This window comes from Thermobia domestica, chromosome 13, assembly GCF_964235325.1.
Source record: "Thermobia domestica chromosome 13, izTheDome1.hap1.1, whole genome shotgun sequence".
Taxonomy (NCBI): Eukaryota; Metazoa; Arthropoda; class Insecta; order Zygentoma; family Lepismatidae; genus Thermobia; species Thermobia domestica.
In genome coordinates, this window is record NC_137466.1 from 16,673,113 (window position 1) to 16,694,763 (window position 21,651).

A 21,651-nucleotide genomic window follows, 5' to 3' on the forward strand; every position below is an offset into this window, starting at 1 on the left:
TAATCCCGTTAAGTTCTTCTAAAATAAATACTTTAAACTGTTAACTCCATAACTGCTCTTTCACTTCTAAAGCATTTGATGCATGATCAACATATTTCACTTACAGTAACCTAGTTTTATAACATTTTCAAAGTTATTCATTGGGTAGTAACACACAAACATAAAGAGACGGTTGTAAATCTGTATATACGTATATGTATTCTTTTGCTTGTAATAATTTCATAATCATATGATGATTTGGGAAATATATAAAACAAACGGCAAGAGATATAAAAATTACTCATATTTTTAAACAACAACAATAATAATAATTAACATATTTTCAGGGGTTATGTGAAGGTTGCACTAGCGCAAATGACTGTGTTGAAATGGGCGACGCAGCTGGTAATTATCCAGTCGAAGCTTCTACAGAGCTCTCTCTGTATCTCCATATAAGAGAAAAGAAGCCTTTTTGTGACAAAAGTACTTTCAACTATGAAACGTATCTTAAACAACACGTTAACGAAGCTTTGGACTAATGGTAAGTGAATACATAACCATTAGAGTATAAACACTGTGCATATATAAAATGTTAGCTTGCTTAAATAATTATAAGCTATGTATCAATTGAAGAATTACCAAATAGTACATACATCATCGTTTTGAAAAATTACAACTTACCTCTGTCTTAATGGTCATATCCTCAAAGTCATGTGATGGAAATTTTAATATTCATATTTGGATCTCAATTGGAGAAATAGAACTCACACTTCCACTTGTTTCATTGAGTTCCAGGTAGGGCCTATAGATAAGGAGTACTTAAAGAGAGATACGTAATGGACTTTTCTCGAATTAGACTGTACAAAAAATGGTTAAAGCAGTTTATTTCTTACACATTTAATAATCATTAATATTTAATTTATTAACATACCGGTAATTCCTATGAAATAGCAGGGCATAATTTCTTGATCTCTAAATTCAAAAGTCACTAGAGTTGAAAATCTGTTGTGTGTGTGTGTGTGTCAGAGTTAAGCACGTATCAAGTTGAACAAAAGATAATTTCAATGCCATCATGTTAGACTGTGAACCCAGAACTTTATGTAAATAATTATTTCATCTGAAAGATGTTTAATACCGTAAGAAATTAATATCATAAAGATTTCACCATACTAAAACTTAGAACAATTTCGCATATTATCCAGTTTGAACTCTATAAAAGAAGTTCGGTTAAATAGATAGTGCAACCTGATCACTGGATTCCCCCTCAAGTATTTGTAGCTCGTAATTATAAGCACTTCGGACAAAAAATTAGTCACCTCGTTGGTACTTACGTTAATACCGTGTGGCGCCGCCCCTGTTCTGGATAACCGCCTGGATGCGGTCGGGAAGGGAGTCCACAAGGGTCTGCAAGGCCGTCACATCCAGTTGAACCCACTCACGGAGGATAAGATCACGCAATTCCACCAAACGTCGGGATGCTGATGTCGACGTTTCACCTGCTGTTCCAACTGGTCTCACAGATGCTCAATTGGGTTGAGGTCCGGTGATTTTGCGGGCCATTGGAGGTGTGGTAGGGTACCTGAGTGTTTCTCAAACCAGTCACATATGGGTCCAGCTCTGTGAACCCTGCTGTTGTCGTCTTGAAAAATGGGGGTGTCTATAGCAAAGTCATCGCGAAGAAAGTGACTGAAGGGCAACACCTGCTCGTCCAGGATGTTCAAATAAACGTGCTGGTTCATGTTCCTGGACACCTCAATGAGTGGGCCCACCCCATAGTACGAAAAACACCTGACCTTCCACACACTGCGGGTGAAATGCATCATGTGGTCGTCGGTAGACACGAAGCCGGGCGTCATTCGAATACAGGCAAAATCGTGATGCGTCAGACTATATGACACGGCGCCAGTCTGCTACTGTTCATGTTTGATGATTATTGGCCAACTACAAACGAGCAACTTTATGTGCATATGTGAGCAGTGGCCTTTTGCGAGGTACCCTACTCCATATGTTAATTGCATGCAGTTCCCGTCGCAATGTTCTCTCGCTGACAGGTTGGACTGGGCCTGCATTCACGGACTGCAGTAATTCCTGGCGGGTTTGGAAGCGATTTCGATTCACAAGCCTGGCAACCCGTCTTCGGGCCCGATCTATGAGGATGTTTTTCCGACCACAGTTCTGGCGTCGTGTTTCATGGCCACGTGTGTTACACCACTGCTTGTAGACACGTTGAACAGTCCGCCGCCACCACCAACAAATCGGGCAACTTCCATCACTGTGTGGTCATGGACACGGCCAAACACGATTGCCCCTTTTTGCCACTCTGTCACGTTCGCACTCTTCCCCATCTTGCCGCACACACACCGCCGCGATCGGTTCTGTGTCACTCCACAGTAATGCCCTCTGATCGCCTCGAGACAGTGTAGGCACGTTTGGCCATATGATTCTACCAATACGCCATCTGTACCTGTTTGCCGACGCAGCCTTGCTCTCACGCGGGGTGACTAATTTTTGTCCGGGGTGCTTAGTTATTGCTTAGCAATTAGGAGCTCCTTATCAATTATTATAAATTCTAAATATTCTATTAATCATGTATCGCATATATATTTAAGGGAATATTGAAATGTATGAATGTACTCAGGGTAGTAAACGATCGGATTTAATGAACTTAATATTGGAAGAAGGAGAAGTTAGTTTTGGTTTAGGCAGTGTTACAAATAGAGTTCGGCGGCGATAGTGGTAGTGTAGTGTTAACATCCTCTAGTGTGATGTGCAGAAGATGAAAGGGATTAAGTGAACGTATCACATTTCACACTATTTACACACATTTACATTTAATTAGAAATACATTCACATACACTCACAAATACTCTACATACTTTCATTTAATTTATTTTTCAATTTTCTCAACTTTTACACTCTGATCATCTGGGTAGCTGTCCCTCTTCATCCCTCTGAAACTCCTTCCCGATTTCAACCTTGATTCACCCTTATTATAACAATTCTCTGATTGACCTGATTCTGACATGTTCTTTACCTAATCATGACTACATTGTTTTAACTTCTATCAATTTCTTAAATATTCAATTAAGGCACTACGACTCTCATGTCGGTCAATGAATGCAAACGGCGACGTCCGCCATTTTTAAAATTCTTATACATTTTCGTGTAAAATATTTTCATTTCTGCACAAATAATTCAAAATTTCACATATTTTGCACATTAGGCTTAAGTTGCTGGTGCCCTAATTAATAAATTCCGTTAATAGTAATGAACACAAGACAATATTAAAATTACTAATTATTGTTATGGTATTTATTACATACTACATAATTGTAATATACAGAAAGAATGTATTGTAAGCATAATGATAATATGGATTATGGCGTGCAAACGTGAATGGTACACCTATAATAAAGCTGTGTAACGAAACAGAATTATTGCTTTGAGCCCTTGTTGAGATCTTATAAATAGGCACGATCTATTGAGTAATAAGACTTAATAGTGAAGTAAATAAAGCTCAAATTTTAATGAAGAAAGGAACAAATTAGTAACAAACTGAAAATTGGTACAGATGTTGGGAATGATGTTCTAAACAACATACTAAAAGTCCCCTGAAATCCCAGGTGACATTCGCCGCTATATTGGAAAATGGTCGTTGGAAGTGTCAAATGAACGATACCCAGATAAAAATAGCAATATCTTCGCTATGGTTGAACACAAAGAGATAAACTTAGTGTCGTTTTATAGAACATAGACAACACAATATTTTCGTAAAGAGAAACATTTTTTTATAAAACGCATACTTTTGGAAATAATTAGCTCAAAATTCTAAAATTCCGAAAAATACCGTCAAACTGATTTAAAATGTTATTGAACTTACGAAGTAATTATTAACAAGTTAAAATTTAACATAGATGTTGATAAAGATTATTCAAATGATATACTAAAATCCCACAACTTCTTCGTTCGCCATATTAGAAAATGTCCAAATGTCCGAAGTAATTGAAAGATAATATTTTAAGTGAAATACAAAATATGGACCGGGCTAAATATTTGAGAAACTGTAAATTCAGTCGATCCGAAGTCAATTGGGATCAATGATGGTGCGAGGGCGAAACATTATGACGTGTTTAAGGTTGCCCTCCGCCATCTCGGTGACCACCATTTTGGAATCAACTTATTTATTTTAAATGGCAATATGGTCGAGTGACATATTAAACAAGATCCTCGTTCGAAGAGAAACCCAATGGTCAGATCATTTTTCCAAAACCTACATTAGTTTTGAAGTTGTGAATAGATTTAGGATATGTTATATGTGAAATGCTGTGAAATGTGCTGTGCGAAGTTTCGAATTGAAGGATAAAGTAAAAAACAAGCTTTGTAACATCTCACATTACGTATTCTATAATAACAAGGAAAAGAGAGGGCTAACACACATGAGACAATTACAATCACATGACATGTTCAGCATGCCCACCGTTCTGTTCTATGCATTTCCTTAACCGTGATACCTAGTGTTTGTGCACTCTGCGAAGCATAGTTGGTGATATTTGTTCACAGACAGTAATGATACTCCTTTTCATGTAGCCAATGTCAATAATTTTACACTGGTAGACAATGGCTTTAAAGTGCACCCAAAGATAGAAATCCAACAGAATTAGAATGGGGGGACCTTCCTGGCCACTCAACTAGTCCATGCTGACCTATCTAGCAACCGGGCAAGTGTTCATTGAGCCATCGATTACATTACAACATAATGCGATGCCCCATCTTATAGCCAATATTGATGAAATCACCCTTCCTCTTCCAACAAAAGTGGCATAAAGTGTTGTCAAGCATATCTTCATATTGTCCAGCATCCAAGGTCCCATCAATGAAAATAGATTCAATAGGTCCAATAAGTTTTCACCCCATATTCCACACCACATCAATACCTTACCTGCACTTTGCATCTTTGAAGCAGCTATCTAATTAAGATTTGCATTAGCCCAGTACCGGACATTTTGGTTGTTAATCTCACCTGTTACATAGAAATTTGCCTCATGTTATGAGGAAACACTGGGTCACGATCTATCTAGGCCAACGCCTACTCACAAAACTGCATTGGTCTGTCTAAATCATCCTTTGGCAGTCTTTGTTTCAACTTTAATTTTTAAGGATGTCACTTTTCCTTTTTCGTATTCTTTGAACACTTTTGACACTAACATTATGTTCACTTGATAGACGTCGCACACTTTTCATAGAACTTTTTACCAATACACCCAACACAGTTGCTGATGTATCCGGATCAGTTGCATTTCTTGGTTGTCCTGATCGAGGAAAATCATCATTTCCTTTTGCCATAAATTTGCTGATTAGTTTCCGTACAGCACTGTCTGTCACATGCTCGTGATTAGGATGTCGCTCTTTGAAGACGGATGTTACTGCTGAACTGCATCCTCTAGCCAAAAGAAAGATTTTGATTCTTTCCTCTCGAGTTAGAACCCTGTCCTAACTACAAGAAAAAAGAAAAACAGACAGTCGGTTCCCGTCTATACAATGTTCAACAAATAACAAAATTTAAGTCCAGACGATAACTGTTCTAGCCTAAATCCATTCTCAACTTCAAAACCGTTGTAGATTTTGAAAAAAGCTTTACCGTAGGATTTCTCGGTATTGGGCAAAATGTTCGGTACAGGGCTAATGCAAATCTTAATTAGATAGCTGCTTCAAAGATGCAAGGTGGGTAAGGTAATGGTGTGGTGTGGAATATGGGGTGAAAACTTATTGGACCTATTGAATCTATTTTCATTGATGGGACCTTGGATGCTGGACAATATGAAGATATGCTTGACAACACTTTATGCCACTTTTGTTGGAAGAGGAAGGGTGATTTCATCAATATTGGCAACAAGATGGGCATCGCATTATGTTGTAATGTAATCGATGGCTCAATGAACACTTGCCCGGTTGCTGGATAGGTCACCATAGACCAGTTGAGTGGCCAGCAAGGTCCCCCCATTCTAATTCTGTTGGATTTCTATCTTTGGGTGCACTTTAAAGCCATTGTCTACCAGTGTAAAATTATTGACATTGACACCTGAAAAGGAGAATCATTACTGTTTGTGAACAAATATCACCAACTATGCTTCGCAGAGTGCACAAACACTAGGTATATCACAGTTCAGGAAATGCATAGAACAGAACGGTGGGCATGCTGAACATGTCATGTGGTTGTAATTGTCTCATGTGTGTTAGCCCTCTCTTTTCCTTGTTATTATAGAATACGTAATGTGAGATGTTGCAAAGCTTGTATTTTACTTTATCCTTCAATTCGAAACTTCGCACAACACATTTCACAGCATTTCACATATAACATATCCTAAATCTATTCACAACTTCAAAACTAATGTAGGTTTTGGAAAAATGATCTGACCATTGGGTTTCTCTTCGAACGAGGATCTTGTTTAATATGTCACTCGACCATATTGCCATTTAAAATAAATAAGTTGATTCCAAAATGGTGGTCACCAAGATGGCGGAGGACAACCTTAAACACGTCATAATGTATCGCCCTCGCACCATCATTGATCCCAATTGACTTCGGATCGACTGAATTTACAGCTTCTCAAATATTTAGCCCGGTCCATATTTTGTATTTCACTTAAAATATTATCTTTCAATTACTTCGGACATTTGGACATTTTCTAATATGGCGAACGAAGAAGTTGTGGGATTTTAGTATATAATTTGAATAATCTTTATCAACATCTATGTTAAATTTTAACTTGTTAATAATTACTTCGTAAGTTCAATAACATTTTAAATCAGTTTGACGGTATTTTTCGGAATTTTAGAATTTTGAGCTAATTATTTCCAAAAGTATGCGTTTTATAAAAAAATGTTTCTCTTTACAAAAACATTGTGTTGTCTATGTTCTATAAAACGACACTAAGTTTGTCTCTTTATGTTCAACCATAGCGAAGATATTGCTATTTTTATCTGGGTATCATTCATTTGACACTTCCAGGGACCATTTTCCACACAGAGAAAAATCCGTTCTCCGGACAGCGGTATATTGTACAAACATACGGTATCCTCTTGCTTACTATAGAAATCAATACGGAGCATACGTTATCCGTATGCAATATAGGCACTGCCCTTAGATGTTATATCATGCCGTTGCAGGATGTATGGCATCTAACAGTTTTCCGTATATCACATGCTTATACTTATGTTACCTTCGCCAGCTATATGTTATATACATCCATTTGTATGAGAGATCCTGACCGCCTGTATTGTTTCATATGGAAAGTACGTATAGATGGAACACTTATACGGAAAGTATTATAAAACATGCGGTTTCAGTTATACGTCTGTTGTACGTTAAGTCCAAAAACTACAGGAATTACGCATGTAACCTATCTTTTTAAGTACGCCACCTACAATTTTTTTTCTCAGTGCAATATGGCGGCGAATTCAGGGGACTTTTAGTATGTTGTTTAGAACATCATTCCCAACATCTGTACCAATCTTCAGCTTGTTACTAATTTGTTCCTTTCTTTTTGTTAATTTGACTGCACTATAGAAGGATTACATTAGGTACAACGATATTTTTGACTATATGTGTTAACTGTAAAACCTTTTCTTTCAATACTCTAAAAAATTTACTAATTTATTTATATGCTTGTAATATTCACTTGCGATTATGAACATTTACAGATACTTATTAATTTAATGGTAACATCTGAAGTTAGCAACAATCAGGCGGCAACAGCAACACTGAGGTGTTAGCGGCTGTGTGTAGGGCAAACTCTGTACTAACAGAAGTACAACAGCAGAGTGCAATGAACTGAGCAGACCGTAAAATGGTCGATCTCTCTCATATCCAGAGAGGGCAATTTGTTGGCGCTCGGCTGTGTGCTGTGTGCGGGTCGAAAATTGCTAGCGGGTTGACGGTCAGGATCAGTGTCTGAGGTGATGACGGTCAAATCATATCAGAGAAGCAGAGCAGTGATCGCAAGGAAACCCTCACTGACATGACAGGTCCCATCACGCATTAAAGCGGATTCTCACTCAGAAATATGAGACTCCGCTGCAAGTGACAGACAAACTTAAGCAGACCTACCCAGATTGTGTCGACAGTCACAATCTACTGCGAGTTATATAACATGAACATATGGAGTCGTGTTGTATTGGCACAACCATTGCTATAAGATTATCAGGTTTACACACGACTTCAAAGGTGTCATGAACACGCGACATGAACGTCGATGACTGGAAACGTCTGATGTGGCCAGATGGGTCATTGTTCACTTTCTTTAATACCAGGGGATGTGTTTATGTATGGTGGACTCTCAAATAAGCGTATGATCCGCAGTGCCTTCGCCTAACCGTTAAAGATGGCGACAGCTGTGTAATGCTATACGCAGCAACATCCTGGATTACAGTGGTTTCTGTGCTGTTACTTACCAGTCGCATCACTGCCCTTGGTTATGTCGCCATTTTAGGGAAACATGTGGAGGCTATGGTTTAGATATTGATATTACTGACATTGTGGAGGCAATGGTACAATATTACAGGATGATAATTCGACCATTCACATAGCTGGTCGCATTATCATCCTGTGGGAGTTTGAGGTAGATAGAGAAACGATAACATTAGCAAATAGCGTATAGAGTTCTGGTAAAGATATTCTTCGAACTGCAACTAGCGTACAGAAAATCATTTCTAAATTATTTAAAAAAAAAAACAATTTTTTTCATGCTGCAGATATAATATAGCTTTCCGGTTGAGATCGGTAGGCACACAGCGTAGTCCTACTGTATGAACCTACAAAACACTGGAACATCAAATGAATCATATCGAATTATTACAATTAGTAATAACATTTATCCATTTATTCTTATTTCATTATATGTATTAACCTTTTTTTATAGGAATTGTTCAAAGTGGTGACCATTCATATTCACACGTTCATGACTTCTTCACAGAACATTTCCATTAATATGTAAATGTTCTACCTCTGAGATTCTTGAAATTTCTTATCTAAATGCTTAAGTTCGCCTATGATATGAGGGTTATTCCTATATACCCTACTCTTACGAATTAAATATTGTAAAAATCGCACACGCTAAGTTCTGGGGAACGTGCATTCCATAGGACTCTTGAGATAAACCTGCCATTGACAACCTCCTAATGACGTTCAAATATTCCATAGCAGCGTGTCCTGTGATAGCATCTTGTTGGAAATATCCATATTGTGTCTCGTTTCGCGATAACAACTAAAAAACAATGTATTTCCATAGGATATCTCTCTGAATGTATTGTATCTTCGAAAAATATGGACTCCAGTATTCTTGTATAAATTAAAAGACAAATTCTCACCAAAGCATATATTAACTAATAAATAATAGCGTTACTGTTTCGTCAAATTAACTTTGCCTTCAACAGACACATTATCTATTATTTATTATTATTTATTAGTTAATATATGATTTGGTCAGAATTTGTCTTTTAATTTATAGAAGAAGTTCCAAAGCTAGAATGAGTGGTATCTATTATTCTTCTTGCTGTTACAGTATACCACAGCAACTTTTTAACGTGTAATAGAGGTTCTTATATTCGGTGATTTTCATTACTCCATATCTATAATTCTGTGAACTAACATGGTCATATAAATAAAACGATGCTTCATGTTCCTGTAAGAATGTTATTAGATTAAGAGAAGCAGGACTATTCAATCCCACTCTGAATTTATATACGAAATTATTTCACATATCCAGCGGCGCCGATAGCTTGGGAGGAGGAGCACGTTCAGATAATGCATGCGTGCTTCGTATTTCGATATCCAAGGAAAGATATTCGAATAATGCAGGAGGGGAGCCTAAGTTACTAGGGTTCCTTAAACTCCAGGATCGGGGCTTCTGCATACATTGTAACTGCATTCGAAAGAACTTCACCATCTGTAGGTTATTTAGAAACGTATCTTACATTGCGTACTTCGTCTAGAATTGGATTGTAGCCTCCGTTGCACTCCCAAACGTTACGTGCAGGAATGACCGAAATTAATGAGTAGACATTCACGGTCAACAGCGGGAAAAAAAGTAATTGTAATTTTCATTAAATATTCATGTTGTTGGAAGTATTTACATATTTCAGTTGCAGTCCAAGGAGAGAGATTAGTGTTATTTATTAAATGTTCTTAGGTTAAAGAAAACAGCATCGCTAATCGCTATTTACCATCAGTTGTAGTCTACTACTTACAGACCTAACCGGCTGATGTTCGGCCAACTGCTGTATTGTTTACAAATACTTAGGCGCCACACTCTCGGCTTAGCACTGAGTGAAACGCATACTATATAAGTAATACTTCTAGCGTACGGTCACCCAGTGTATCTAAGAAGGTATTACCGGTAATCAGAAAATGATTTATGTAGACTATCTGTTTAACACTGAAGTCATTATTTATATCCAGTGTATATGGACAAAGTGTTCTCTATAGGTATTGTTTCTTATGATAGTGAATTATTCTGATTCGTCTGTTGGTATATTGTTATTACTACTTTATTTATGTGTCCTCCGTTTATTTGCAATATTGCTTTCCATCATGATGTTGTGATGATATGTATATTTTTGAACTGTACAGGTATTTCGGCAACTGTGTTGCTTATTGGAGAGAATTCTCACTATTATAAGTTTTTTCCGTGGAGTTGTCCCTAAAAAAGATTATATCCTCGTAGTTGGACTTCATATTACTCGAAATTCCTCCATGGGAGAAAGACGTATTCTAAATTTAAAGAAAATCAAACATTAAGAAAAAGTCCAGCATTTCCGATAATAGTGTACAAACACGAGACAACGTTGACTTCGGTTAAAAGTTTACACAAGAGTAGAATTGTGACAAGTATCAAAATAGTTGTCCGAGACACCAAGCAATATGTAAAAGGAAGAATTAATACATTTTATTAAATTTTATAGTGTATATATTTTAAATTTCACCGTGTCTAGAGACTATAAAAGCTAGATTACAAGAACGTTGTTATATTTTATACGTTGAAATCTTTGGTACTTCATTTTAAGACTTATACAAAATAGTTTCTTTTTCCTCGGGCTGGTTGAAATTTCATAGTGGAAAATTTTCATAGTTTATTCAAAAACAATTTTGTATCGTAATGGTAATGTTCTTTTCATTTTATTGTGTTTAGATAATATCCACTTCGTGCTTATACTTCTTGGGGTTCTGCTAATTGTTTTAGTTGTTTGCGGAACTCATAATCAAAGCAAGTACAACAGAAGACAGGATTGCTAGAATTACTTCAATGGTGTGTATGAAATGGATTTCAGAAATAGTGTAGTTGTGTCACTATTGTGTAATTATAATGCAAACCAGTAATATGTATTTGTAATTTAAAAGTCATCGGTAATAAATTTTATTTGTAACATTTTGTCTGTCCTTTAATTTACACTGCAATCTCAGTTAATTTTATTTTTTACACTGAAAATATGGTACACGCAACTGAAAATATCGTGTTCCTCACATGCACACAGCTTCAGTCTTTGATAAGGTACAAGAATAACTGCTAGAGATCCCTCTGAAATTTTCTCTGGCTTTCTAAAATGTTTTGTGTAGGTTCAGCACTGCTAACAAATGTGAATATTTAGATTAAATTCATTCCGTTCCTTTAATTTATAAAAGGATTTGCATTAGATTTAATATTTGGACCAATAGTAACCAAACCACCAAAGGACAAGAAGGACCATCACCTACTGAGACACGACCCCCATAATGAAAATTCCAAATGAATTTCGAATTAGGAATACTCACAAGGAAAGGACATAATGGGACTTCCTAATCAAACCTAGTCCATTCGATAAACATAACAAAGATATGTTCATGCACAAAAAATAAGGTGGTATGGATAACGGAGTAAATCCCTGGATCCTGTTAGTATACAGAAAATCGTAGAAACGCAGTGAAATAGCTATTGCATCAACACTGTTCAATTTTATAGTTCATTCTTTTCAACGTGAAACAAGCTTTTCAGAGGTTCTCTGTATTGGGGCCCCTAATGTACTTGAACAGGGAAAACTGGGAGAATGTCGGGAAAATTCCCTCCAGAAATCTCTCTCATCAACTTTGGACCCCTTTGGAGTAGCTCCTGGTAAAAGCACCCAATCCAAATGTATCCCCAAAAATAGTATAGGGGATAAGAAATGCGTATACCAAGTTCTGTATTGATAGACGGAATGGATATGAGGGAAATCTTGTATATCAATACAGGATTTCTCCTCATACCTATTCTGTCTAGCAATACAAAACTTGGTACACACATTTCTTATCTTCTATAGTATTTTTCTGAGTACACATCTGAGAAAGTGTATTGAACAGGGGAAGTGTGTAGAATAACTGAAATTTCATCATTCTCAGTGTTGGAAATTTAAAACCATAAGAAAGAATTGAGGCATTCGATGGCAAAGTGTCGTAAGTCACTTTTGAGACATTTTGAGATATTGAGACTTTTATTAGAGTCAATATAGAAAAATCAGGGAAAAACTACAAAGTTCTTGCAGTGTTTTATTTTATTATTTTTCTATTACATACCCTTTCACTAACAGCTACATATATTATCTTAATTTATAGTACGCTTGAGTTTGATAGAGCGCTCTACACTAGTGATGGCCAAAGTTATGAAGCTTCTGACCTACCGTACCATTTTTAAATCAAAGTGTGATCTACCAACCAAAACAACTATCAATTTTTTTTTTAATCTTACATTTGTTTATGAGGAAGTAAGGTTAGCCAACCGGAGCGTTAACGCGATCTACCGAAAATTCCCCACGAGCTAATAGTAGTTCCCGACCGACGGTTTGCCGATCACTGCTGTAAACAGTCAAGGAACCGGTCAAAACCCCCACAGCCAAAACACCCACACTCAAGAAATGTCAAAACGCCCACACAAATGGTCATAACCCCCACAGAAATGGACAAATCTCCCAAACACACGAACGGTCATAACCCCCACAGCCCAAACCCCCACACTCAAGAAATGTCAAAACGCCCACACGATCGGTCATAACCCCCACACAAATGGACAAATCTCCCAAATACACGAACGGTCATAACCCCCACAGCCAAAACCCCCACACTGGTAATCGGTCATAACCTCCAACGGTCATAACTCCCACACAAATGGACAAAACAGCCACACATAGCAACGGTCACAATCCCCACATAAATGGACAAAACCCCCACACAAATGGACAAAACTCCCACACAATCGGTCAAATCTCCCACACTCTGAAATGATCCTGGTTGTATGTCTTGCCCTTGTACTTTTTAATAACATTTTTATTCCACTTAAACCGATGTTGCAACTATTCTTCTTGCACTGTTTTGTAATGACAGAAACACTAAAGTGGGCGTCGTAAAGAACCGCAACAAAGACGTGCAATCACGATATTTTCAGAGTGTGGGGGATTTGTCCGATTGTGTGGAGGTTTTGTCCATTTGTGTGGGGGGTTTGTACATTTGTGTGGGGGTTATGACCGATCGTGTGGGCGTTTTGACATTTCTTGAGTGTGGGGTTTTGGCTGTGGGGGTTTTGACCATTCGTGCGTTTGGGGGATTTGTCCATTTGTGTGGGAGTTATGACCGATCGTGTGGGCGTTTTGACATTTCTTGAGTGTGGGGGTTTTGACCTAGACCCCTGTTCTTATATAATATTTGGACTTTTTCCCTCACCATCATTATATCAGTGTTCAGTACACATTGCTGAAGTTTAATTCATTTACAAGTCGTTTGTGTCCGTGATCTACCCTGTTTGCATAGCTGCACCGATACGTAATTAGTGCTAGAAATAAAATCACAAAGCTGCCTTTGAATTGTAAAACTTGGTACGTAAAATGGAACAGTGTATTGTTTTAGAAACATAACAATATGAACTTGGATCTTAATTTTTTCTCATTCTCTCTCTTAAAGGTTCTAATATCAATAACTGCAACATGTAGTGAATAATAATACTCTCATACTTATCAAACTAGAAACAGGAACTGTTTAGGATTATTTAGATGTGAATATAGTAAGACACAAAAGACCTTTTACTATATGTCAGTTAAATTTTATAATTTTCTACCTATATCTCTAAGAGAACTTCCATTTCTGGCTTTTAAAAAAGAAGTACAGAAATTACTTATTAATAATTGTATATATAGTGTTGAAGAATTTTTTGAACTCAAAATTGATAGTTAAAATATTCGCGTCTGTTATGTAGTGATCTTTGTTTATATTATGGTATGTTATATATGTAACTAAAATTTTCAACTTCTATTTCTGACGATTGTAATACATCTGATGTTCTTAGATGTTTCTGCAATAAAATTTATTATTATTATTATTATTATTAAAAAAATATAGGTCAAATTAACGTCAATAACTTGTATATATTATTAGCTTAAACATAACGACAGGCAAACCCTATCCGTTATGGGCTTTGACTACAAGGTTTATTCAGAGCAAGAACAATATTGCTAAGAGCTAGAACGAGTGCGAGGACAGCTTGCCAAGCTGATCGACAATTGTGAGATCATCGTTCGGCAGCTTAGTCTGCATCCGAAAGAGCTACTGAATGTTATCCATTTACATTCTTAAGATCTTCAATACTTAGTGTAAGTCCATCAATGTGAAATGTGCAATAACAATAACAGTAACAAAAGAGATGTAATGTTGGTTTAAGTATGTTTAAATATTCTCAGGATGATGCTAGTGCTGTAGCTAGTAAAATTGTCATTCACAGGGGAAATGACAATGCGTTAAAACCAGAAAAGATATCGATTTGAGCTAAGTTTCGTTGCGGAAGTTTTCTCTTTTGATTGAAATCAAAATAAAGTAACTTTTGCCCTGTACAATTTATTAGATTTACCAAATAAATTTTATATTCCAGTTTCAATTTACAAAATATTGCACAAACTCACAATCTACCAAATTTAAGCACTGGTTAACAAAGTTTCAAAATTACACGAAATTACACACGGAACATTACATTACTCCTATACAATAAAAATAAACAAAATGTTAAAATTCCTTGACCTTTAGTAGAAAGTAACACTGTATCCAATTATCAGTGAGACTCATTTCATATAATACTAAAACGCTTATTTTTATATAATAATATCTCACGCTCTTCCATTGTATCAGCCCACAACGTACTTGGACAAACTTTGTCTGAGATAGTTCCACATTCTGGGCATGCTTTGTTAGTTTGGTTATCCCCAATATTCCGTTTCCGTCTCCAACCAAGAATACATGCTAGACAGAAACAATGATCACAGTTTGGCAGTAAGCCAAACAAGCGAAGATCACGTGGTTTTTGCATAACCAGTTCCTTGCATAGTATACAGACTTTTTGGTACGATTTCTTTAGTACTTCCTCTTGTAATCCTATCTTTTGGAGGCAATTTCTGACGTGTGCATTCCTCTGGACATCGTCTGTAGGATGTAACGACGGTCTACCACAAACTTCGCACAAGAGATAGTCATCATTACTTCTACTTGTGAAAGGAACTTCCTTTGAATTGAAAGAATTACTCCTTCCCTCTGTTACAGGCCTTCTGTCTGAAATTTCGGAAGGAATATCACAGGTGATAGCTTCCTCTCTGTAACTTCTCTCCCCATATCCACAATTATTGGTGATTGTCAAATTATCGTGTGGCTCTTCTAAAGCAACTAATACTTCAATTTTATCAGAACCAAGACTAGTTACACTAACTCTCTGTGAAAGTTTAGATTCAACTGGACCTGGGTCCGACCACGTGTCAACTGCCCTAACTCGAAGATTTCTTGTGAGAGAGCATTTTTTCATCATTTCGCAATTTACAGATGATCTTGTTATTTCTGTACTGCATGGTACTGAAAGTAGAAAAATAGGCTTACGCAATCTGTTTCTAATTTCATGCTGTTGGGATAAGCGAGCAAAATTTGGTGAATACCGGACCTCGTCTTGAAATGAGATGTTCTTTGTTGTATTGCGTTTGTAATATCCAGATTGTGCAATTGACTCTTGATACTTTCTTCGTCTGATCAATTCATCTCTTGTTGGAACATCTGAGACACTGTACCAGACAGCATCGGCCTCGCTCAAGCAGTCCCCGGCCATTGGTCTCAAACTGGGGATATAGTCATTTTCGGCTAAGCTATTATTTCTGTTATATCCCTGATACAAGAATTGAGTATTTTGGTTTTGATTTTCACATGGGATGGTATCATTCAGGTCAGAATCAGAATTTGTGGAGTTTAGTAGGCAAACATTTTGTGTGTTTACAAATTTATCATTTGGTATACATACCGAATTTTTAGAATCTGTTAGTTGTTTTGCAATGAAACAAGCCTCACAGGAACATATTGCAGCACTTTTCAAAGCCTGACACACTTTACACTCACATATAACTTGAAAGTGTATAAATCTGCAGAGGTTACACTGGCATCTTTGGCTGATTGATGACTCACCTCCATTTGATGACACTGATGTGGTGGGACGGTAGCCAAACTTCTTCAAGACACGTTGGGCCCTTTGAAGAGGATTAATTGTGGGTGGTAAGGATGACATTGAACTTGTTGATTTTTTAAAAATAAAGGAAAGCTGTATTCTATAATTTAGATGCGAAAAAAATTGCTGATAGTGTTTGTTACCGTGGTATTTCTGTAATTGTTGATTATTATTAATTCAACTTCTAAACGTACAAGTAATATTAAAACCAATATAGCTGCATTGTGCTCAAGAAGCAATGCTGTGCCGGGAAGGGGGGGGGGGCGAGCGGGGTGACGGCTCCGGCCACCGAAGTAAGGCTCTTTTTCGCAATCCATGATGTTTAAAACTAAATTTAGTCACGAACAACTTGTGAATTCATCTCTCTCGTGCGGAATGGATTACTCCAGCTCCATAAAATATATACAGTGGGTCAAAAAAGTTTCCTTACAGATATTTTCCGGTTATGTATTGTAATATATCTTACAAAGTACAGAAAGGAAAATACAATTTCTATGAGTTTTCTATAAGGAATTCCATACTAAGCATATACATAAGAAAATAAAACATTTGGAATCTATAATTTAGAAGAAAATCAAATATACACGAAATACTGACCATATTGCAAGTCAAAAAAGTTTCCGTACACATAAAGAAATACACATAAATAAGGGCACCACTTTGCATTTCGACTGCAGTTAATGATCAGTTTGGCCTTCTTTGGCCTTAAGTAGTTCTCGCATTCGTTTCTGCATTGCAGTGACCAATTTTGATGTAGTTACAGGGGAAATGTTCCTCCATTCTTCAGTCACGTAATACATTTTTCAACTAGTCCTTGTTTCTAATATTGTGTTTCCTAATGCACATTCCTAATTCATCCCACAGATGTTCAATAGGATTACAGTCAGGAGATTGTGGAGGAGTATGAAGTTGCTTCGGCTCATTATACGACAACACTCTTTCACTTTTCGTACAGTATGTTAAGGTCGTTATCTTGCTGGAATATAAAGGAGACTCCCATATTCAGTTTCTTTGCACTGTTGTGGAGATTCTGTTTCAGAATGCTTAAGTAAACGTGCTTTTCCGTTGTACCTTCGATAAAATCCAAATTTCCTATTCCAACTGCACTCAAACACCCCCAGAAGAGCACACCACCACCTCCATGCTTGACAGTAGGACACAGATGCTTCGGTTCCATGTACGTATTTAGGTTCCTCCACACAATAACTCTTACGTCGGATCCATGAATGTTGAATTTGCTCTCATTACTAAATAAAATAGAGTTCCAGAAGCTAATTGGCTTTAACAAAAGAGACACTGACCAAAGCTTAAAAGTTTACTTTATTTTAAGCTTTGGTCAGTGTCTCTTTTGTTAAAACAATTAATCCAAAGCCATGAATAGTCTTACTAATTGGCTTGTGTACATGAGCTTTTGGGAACTCTACACATTTCTTAGCATTTGCTTTACTAACATATGGTTCCTTTTTGGCTACGCGACAGTTGCAGGCCGCTTTTCCGATGATAGTGCGAACTCTTTCAGGAACCATTTGTACACCATAGTCAGTTTCAAACAGAATAACTAGTTTTGGAGCACTTGTTTTGGATTCATTTTGGATAGTTCTTAAAATGGCACATTTATGATTATCCTTTAGCTTTGTTGGGCGGCCACTGCGCGGTCGAACTTTGCAACTATTTGTTGCAATATACCTATTTAGAATGTATTGCACTATAGAATGTGATTTCTTTACTGTCTCTGCTATGTTTCTAAGAGATTTACCTTCTTGTCTAACTTTTACTATTAGTTCACGTATTGGAATGGGCATCTCCATTTTGACGAGTCATTTTACTGCCTCTGTAGGTCTTCCTTGCCCAAATTTAACTGCAGTAGTATCTTATCACTAGTAGAGCACGCTACTGTCATCTGTAATCACTGAAAATGCTGTTTGGTGTGTATTTTGCTTCCTTCTTTTGTATATTTGTGCCGTGTACGGAAACTTTTTTGACCTCAATTTTCAGCAACTTAACTTAAATCGTCAGTTATACTATCAGTATATTCAATAATATTACTATAATGTGATACATTATAAGTAGAAACGAACAAATTAAGCTTATGTAATTGTGCTTTATAATTTATTTATTTTAAGATATTATAACATTTTGAAATTACTAATCTCAGGTGTACGGAAACTTATTTGACCCACTGTATGTATATATGTTCCACAATTATTACTTTACAACTGTTTGATTTCGAGTTAATATGTCGCACATTTTCTTTGAGCTTTCTCAATTATTCACTCTATTTGGATTCCACATTCACTCTGAAATCAGTCAAGAATGAAGTGGCGGCATTACGCCTTTCCAGGCCGATTTTTTAGTTCTACAGTATTTTTAAAACACTCATTTCGTTTTGATACAATGTTATGTACACTTACTTTGACTCTTTTCCGTAATTCTCAGTGCTTAGGATTAAGATGTGACAAGAATGAGCAGTCTCTAAGGTAATATGGATAATCATCCTAATATTAAGAAATTTTATCCAAGATTCTTTTACTAGATTTGCATGGAATATGGTGTATACTTTCTGATACTTGATCATCATTTCCACAACTTGGATTTAAAACCAATCGAGAAGGAGAGAGTGAATCTCTCCTACTTCGGTTTTAAAATATATTTTTCAACTATCATAGTAGCCATAGTAGTAAATATGATACTAGCCAATTTTAATACAATGACTTATGAGTTTATTCAGGTTACTATGTAATCCTAATTTGTACTGTTAGAGACATTTAAATATGAAGACTTACTTGACCCCCCTCGAATATTTAAATAAAACATTCTTTGATAGAATTCACAGAAAACACTATTTCGTGAGATATATTCAGGGGAAGAAGGGAGGAAGGAAAAAGCTCCCAAAAGTAATATTTAGAGGAAGATGTTTAATCTCTGGATTAAGTCAAGAGTACATGAAAACATAAATACTTGAGTTTATTAAGGGTTTGAACACATAAACATCACATTGACAAGCTACTCACTCAAAATACATTACTATTTCTTATGCTATTTGAGACGTCATTTAAACATTTGTATAATAGTTTCCTGCTTTCAACTAGCATTTGTTTGCAGTAATACGATTGATTTTAAGGCTAATAATTGGAAGTTACAGCTCTTGCAATGTATAAAGGTATTTATTTCACAAGCCACGCTTAATTTTACGTCATATTAACTTAGGCAAAACAGATTAAATCCGTAAAACGATTGGGGTAGGAATGTTTTCATAGCTAGGAGATTGTATAAACCCCCTTCACGTGGAGATTTACTTGATTGAAACGTGGTACCAATGTCACACTGCAGTGTTTAATAATAATGCATGTGCAGTAAAGCAGCATATTTGAATAAAGATGAATGAATAAATGAACCAGGTAACAGCATGTTACTTTATTTTGTTCTTCCGGATCATTTAATTCTTGCCTACTTATCTAGAATAATAAGAGAGTAGCCACTATATCTGTAGAGCAGGAGTAAGATGATCAGATTTCCTCTGTGATTAAGAAAAGGATGCCTATTTGCAATACTGGAATTTTCGAAAGTACAGTGGACAGTTGAATTCAGAATTAGAATTAGAAAAAAAAAAAAAAACTTGTACGTGCAAGAAATATGTAATTCTAGCTTCATTATACAAACAACCACCGCAGACGTCAATTAATATTCCAAGTTGCAGGTGTCAAACAGCGAAATCCATCACAAGTTGTTACATGATTTCTCTTAACTTCCCAACTTTTAAGTTATTACTGTTTCTATTAACGCCCTGACCAATTCGGCGTGAGGGTCATGTATTATGTCTTTTTTGTTCTTTTTCCCTTTGTTGGGCTCGGCTTAGAAAGGAATTTAAAACACTTGACACTAATGCAAGAAAAGTTAATTAGCTTCAAGCAATATTTTTTTTTTTTAAAGATATACACATAACAACGGGACGATCGAGCAATTGTGTTTGTCTAATCTGACTTTCTCAATAACAAAAGATACACACTAAATAGTGATGGGTCATGATGTGCCAATAGGCTAGAGTGGGTGAGTTGTTCACAGTGGATCAGAGTGGATGGGTTGTGAGAAGTCACGCAGTGTTGACCCGCGACCCACAGGAGCTGTTGCGATGTGATTTGAGGAATGTCATGGATGTAAGTTGAGGAGTTGTGTGACGTGATGAATATCTCTCGTGGCTCATCCAATTCGCGAATCTGAACATATAGTCTGGCAGCCAGTCAATAAGATTTGCAGAGTACCTTGCATTTTGGGGTGACCAAGGTTTTTTGATGTTTTCTTATAGATTTTGATGTGCTGAATCCAAAACTGCCGGGTGCAACGCTGGCACCCTTGACCATTTCCCACAAAACTCACTAACGATTTCCCCTCCCCCTTTTTATTAAAAAATCGTTGACTTCGGGAAAATTATATGTAACTTCTACAGTAGTTAACGTAGAATAAAAATTCAAACCTTGTTCTGCTTCTAATTAAACTGTCTTTCCAACTATGTTAATCACTTGGGGCCGCGACGAACAGGAAAGGGAAATAAAATGGGAAATTCTGGAAACTTCTCTCCAAAAGCATCTTTCAGCTCTTAGTATTCAAGAGCCGTACCTCGAATCTCCATCCGGAAAGAAAATATTTTTATATTTTCATGAACTTTCGACACTAGCAAATAATATTAGGAACGGTACCGCCCTGGCACCCTTGAACATTTCCCACAAAACTCACAATTTCCCATCATTTGTATTTTACCAAAAAATTATTGACTTCTGGGAAATTATCTGTAACTTCTACAGTAGTTAACGTAGAATAAAAATTCAAACTTTGTTCTGATTCTAATGAAACAGTCTTTCCAACTATGTTAATCACTTGGGCTGTGACGAAGAGGAAAGGGGAAATAAAATGGGAAATTCCGGAAAATTCCCTCCCAAAGCATCTTTCAGCTCTTAATATCCAAGAGCCGTACATCGAATCTCCATCCGGAAAGAAAATATTTTTATATTTTCAGGAACTTTCGACACTAGCAAATAATATTAGGAATGGTACCGCCCTGGCACCCTTGAACATTTCCCACAAAACTCACAATTTCCCATCATTTGTATTTTACCAAAAAATTATTGACTTCTGGGAAATTATCTGTAACTTC

At 36.5% G+C, this 21,651-nt stretch overlaps 1 protein-coding gene across 1 annotated transcript in view; it reads left to right on the forward strand.

Annotated features, from left to right (window-relative positions):
- LOC145669136 (pancreatic triacylglycerol lipase-like) overlaps positions 1 to 11,404 on the forward strand; it is a 68,171-nt gene extending 56,767 nt beyond the window's left edge. Inside the window, exons 9-10 of the mRNA XM_081737480.1 lie at positions 327 to 520; positions 11,166 to 11,404. Coding sequence (XP_081593606.1) covers positions 327 to 518 — 192 coding nt within the window. The 3' untranslated portion in view covers positions 519 to 520; positions 11,166 to 11,404. The remainder of the gene's footprint in view (positions 1 to 326; positions 521 to 11,165) is intronic.
- Positions 11,405 to 21,651: the final 10,247 nt, after the last annotated feature.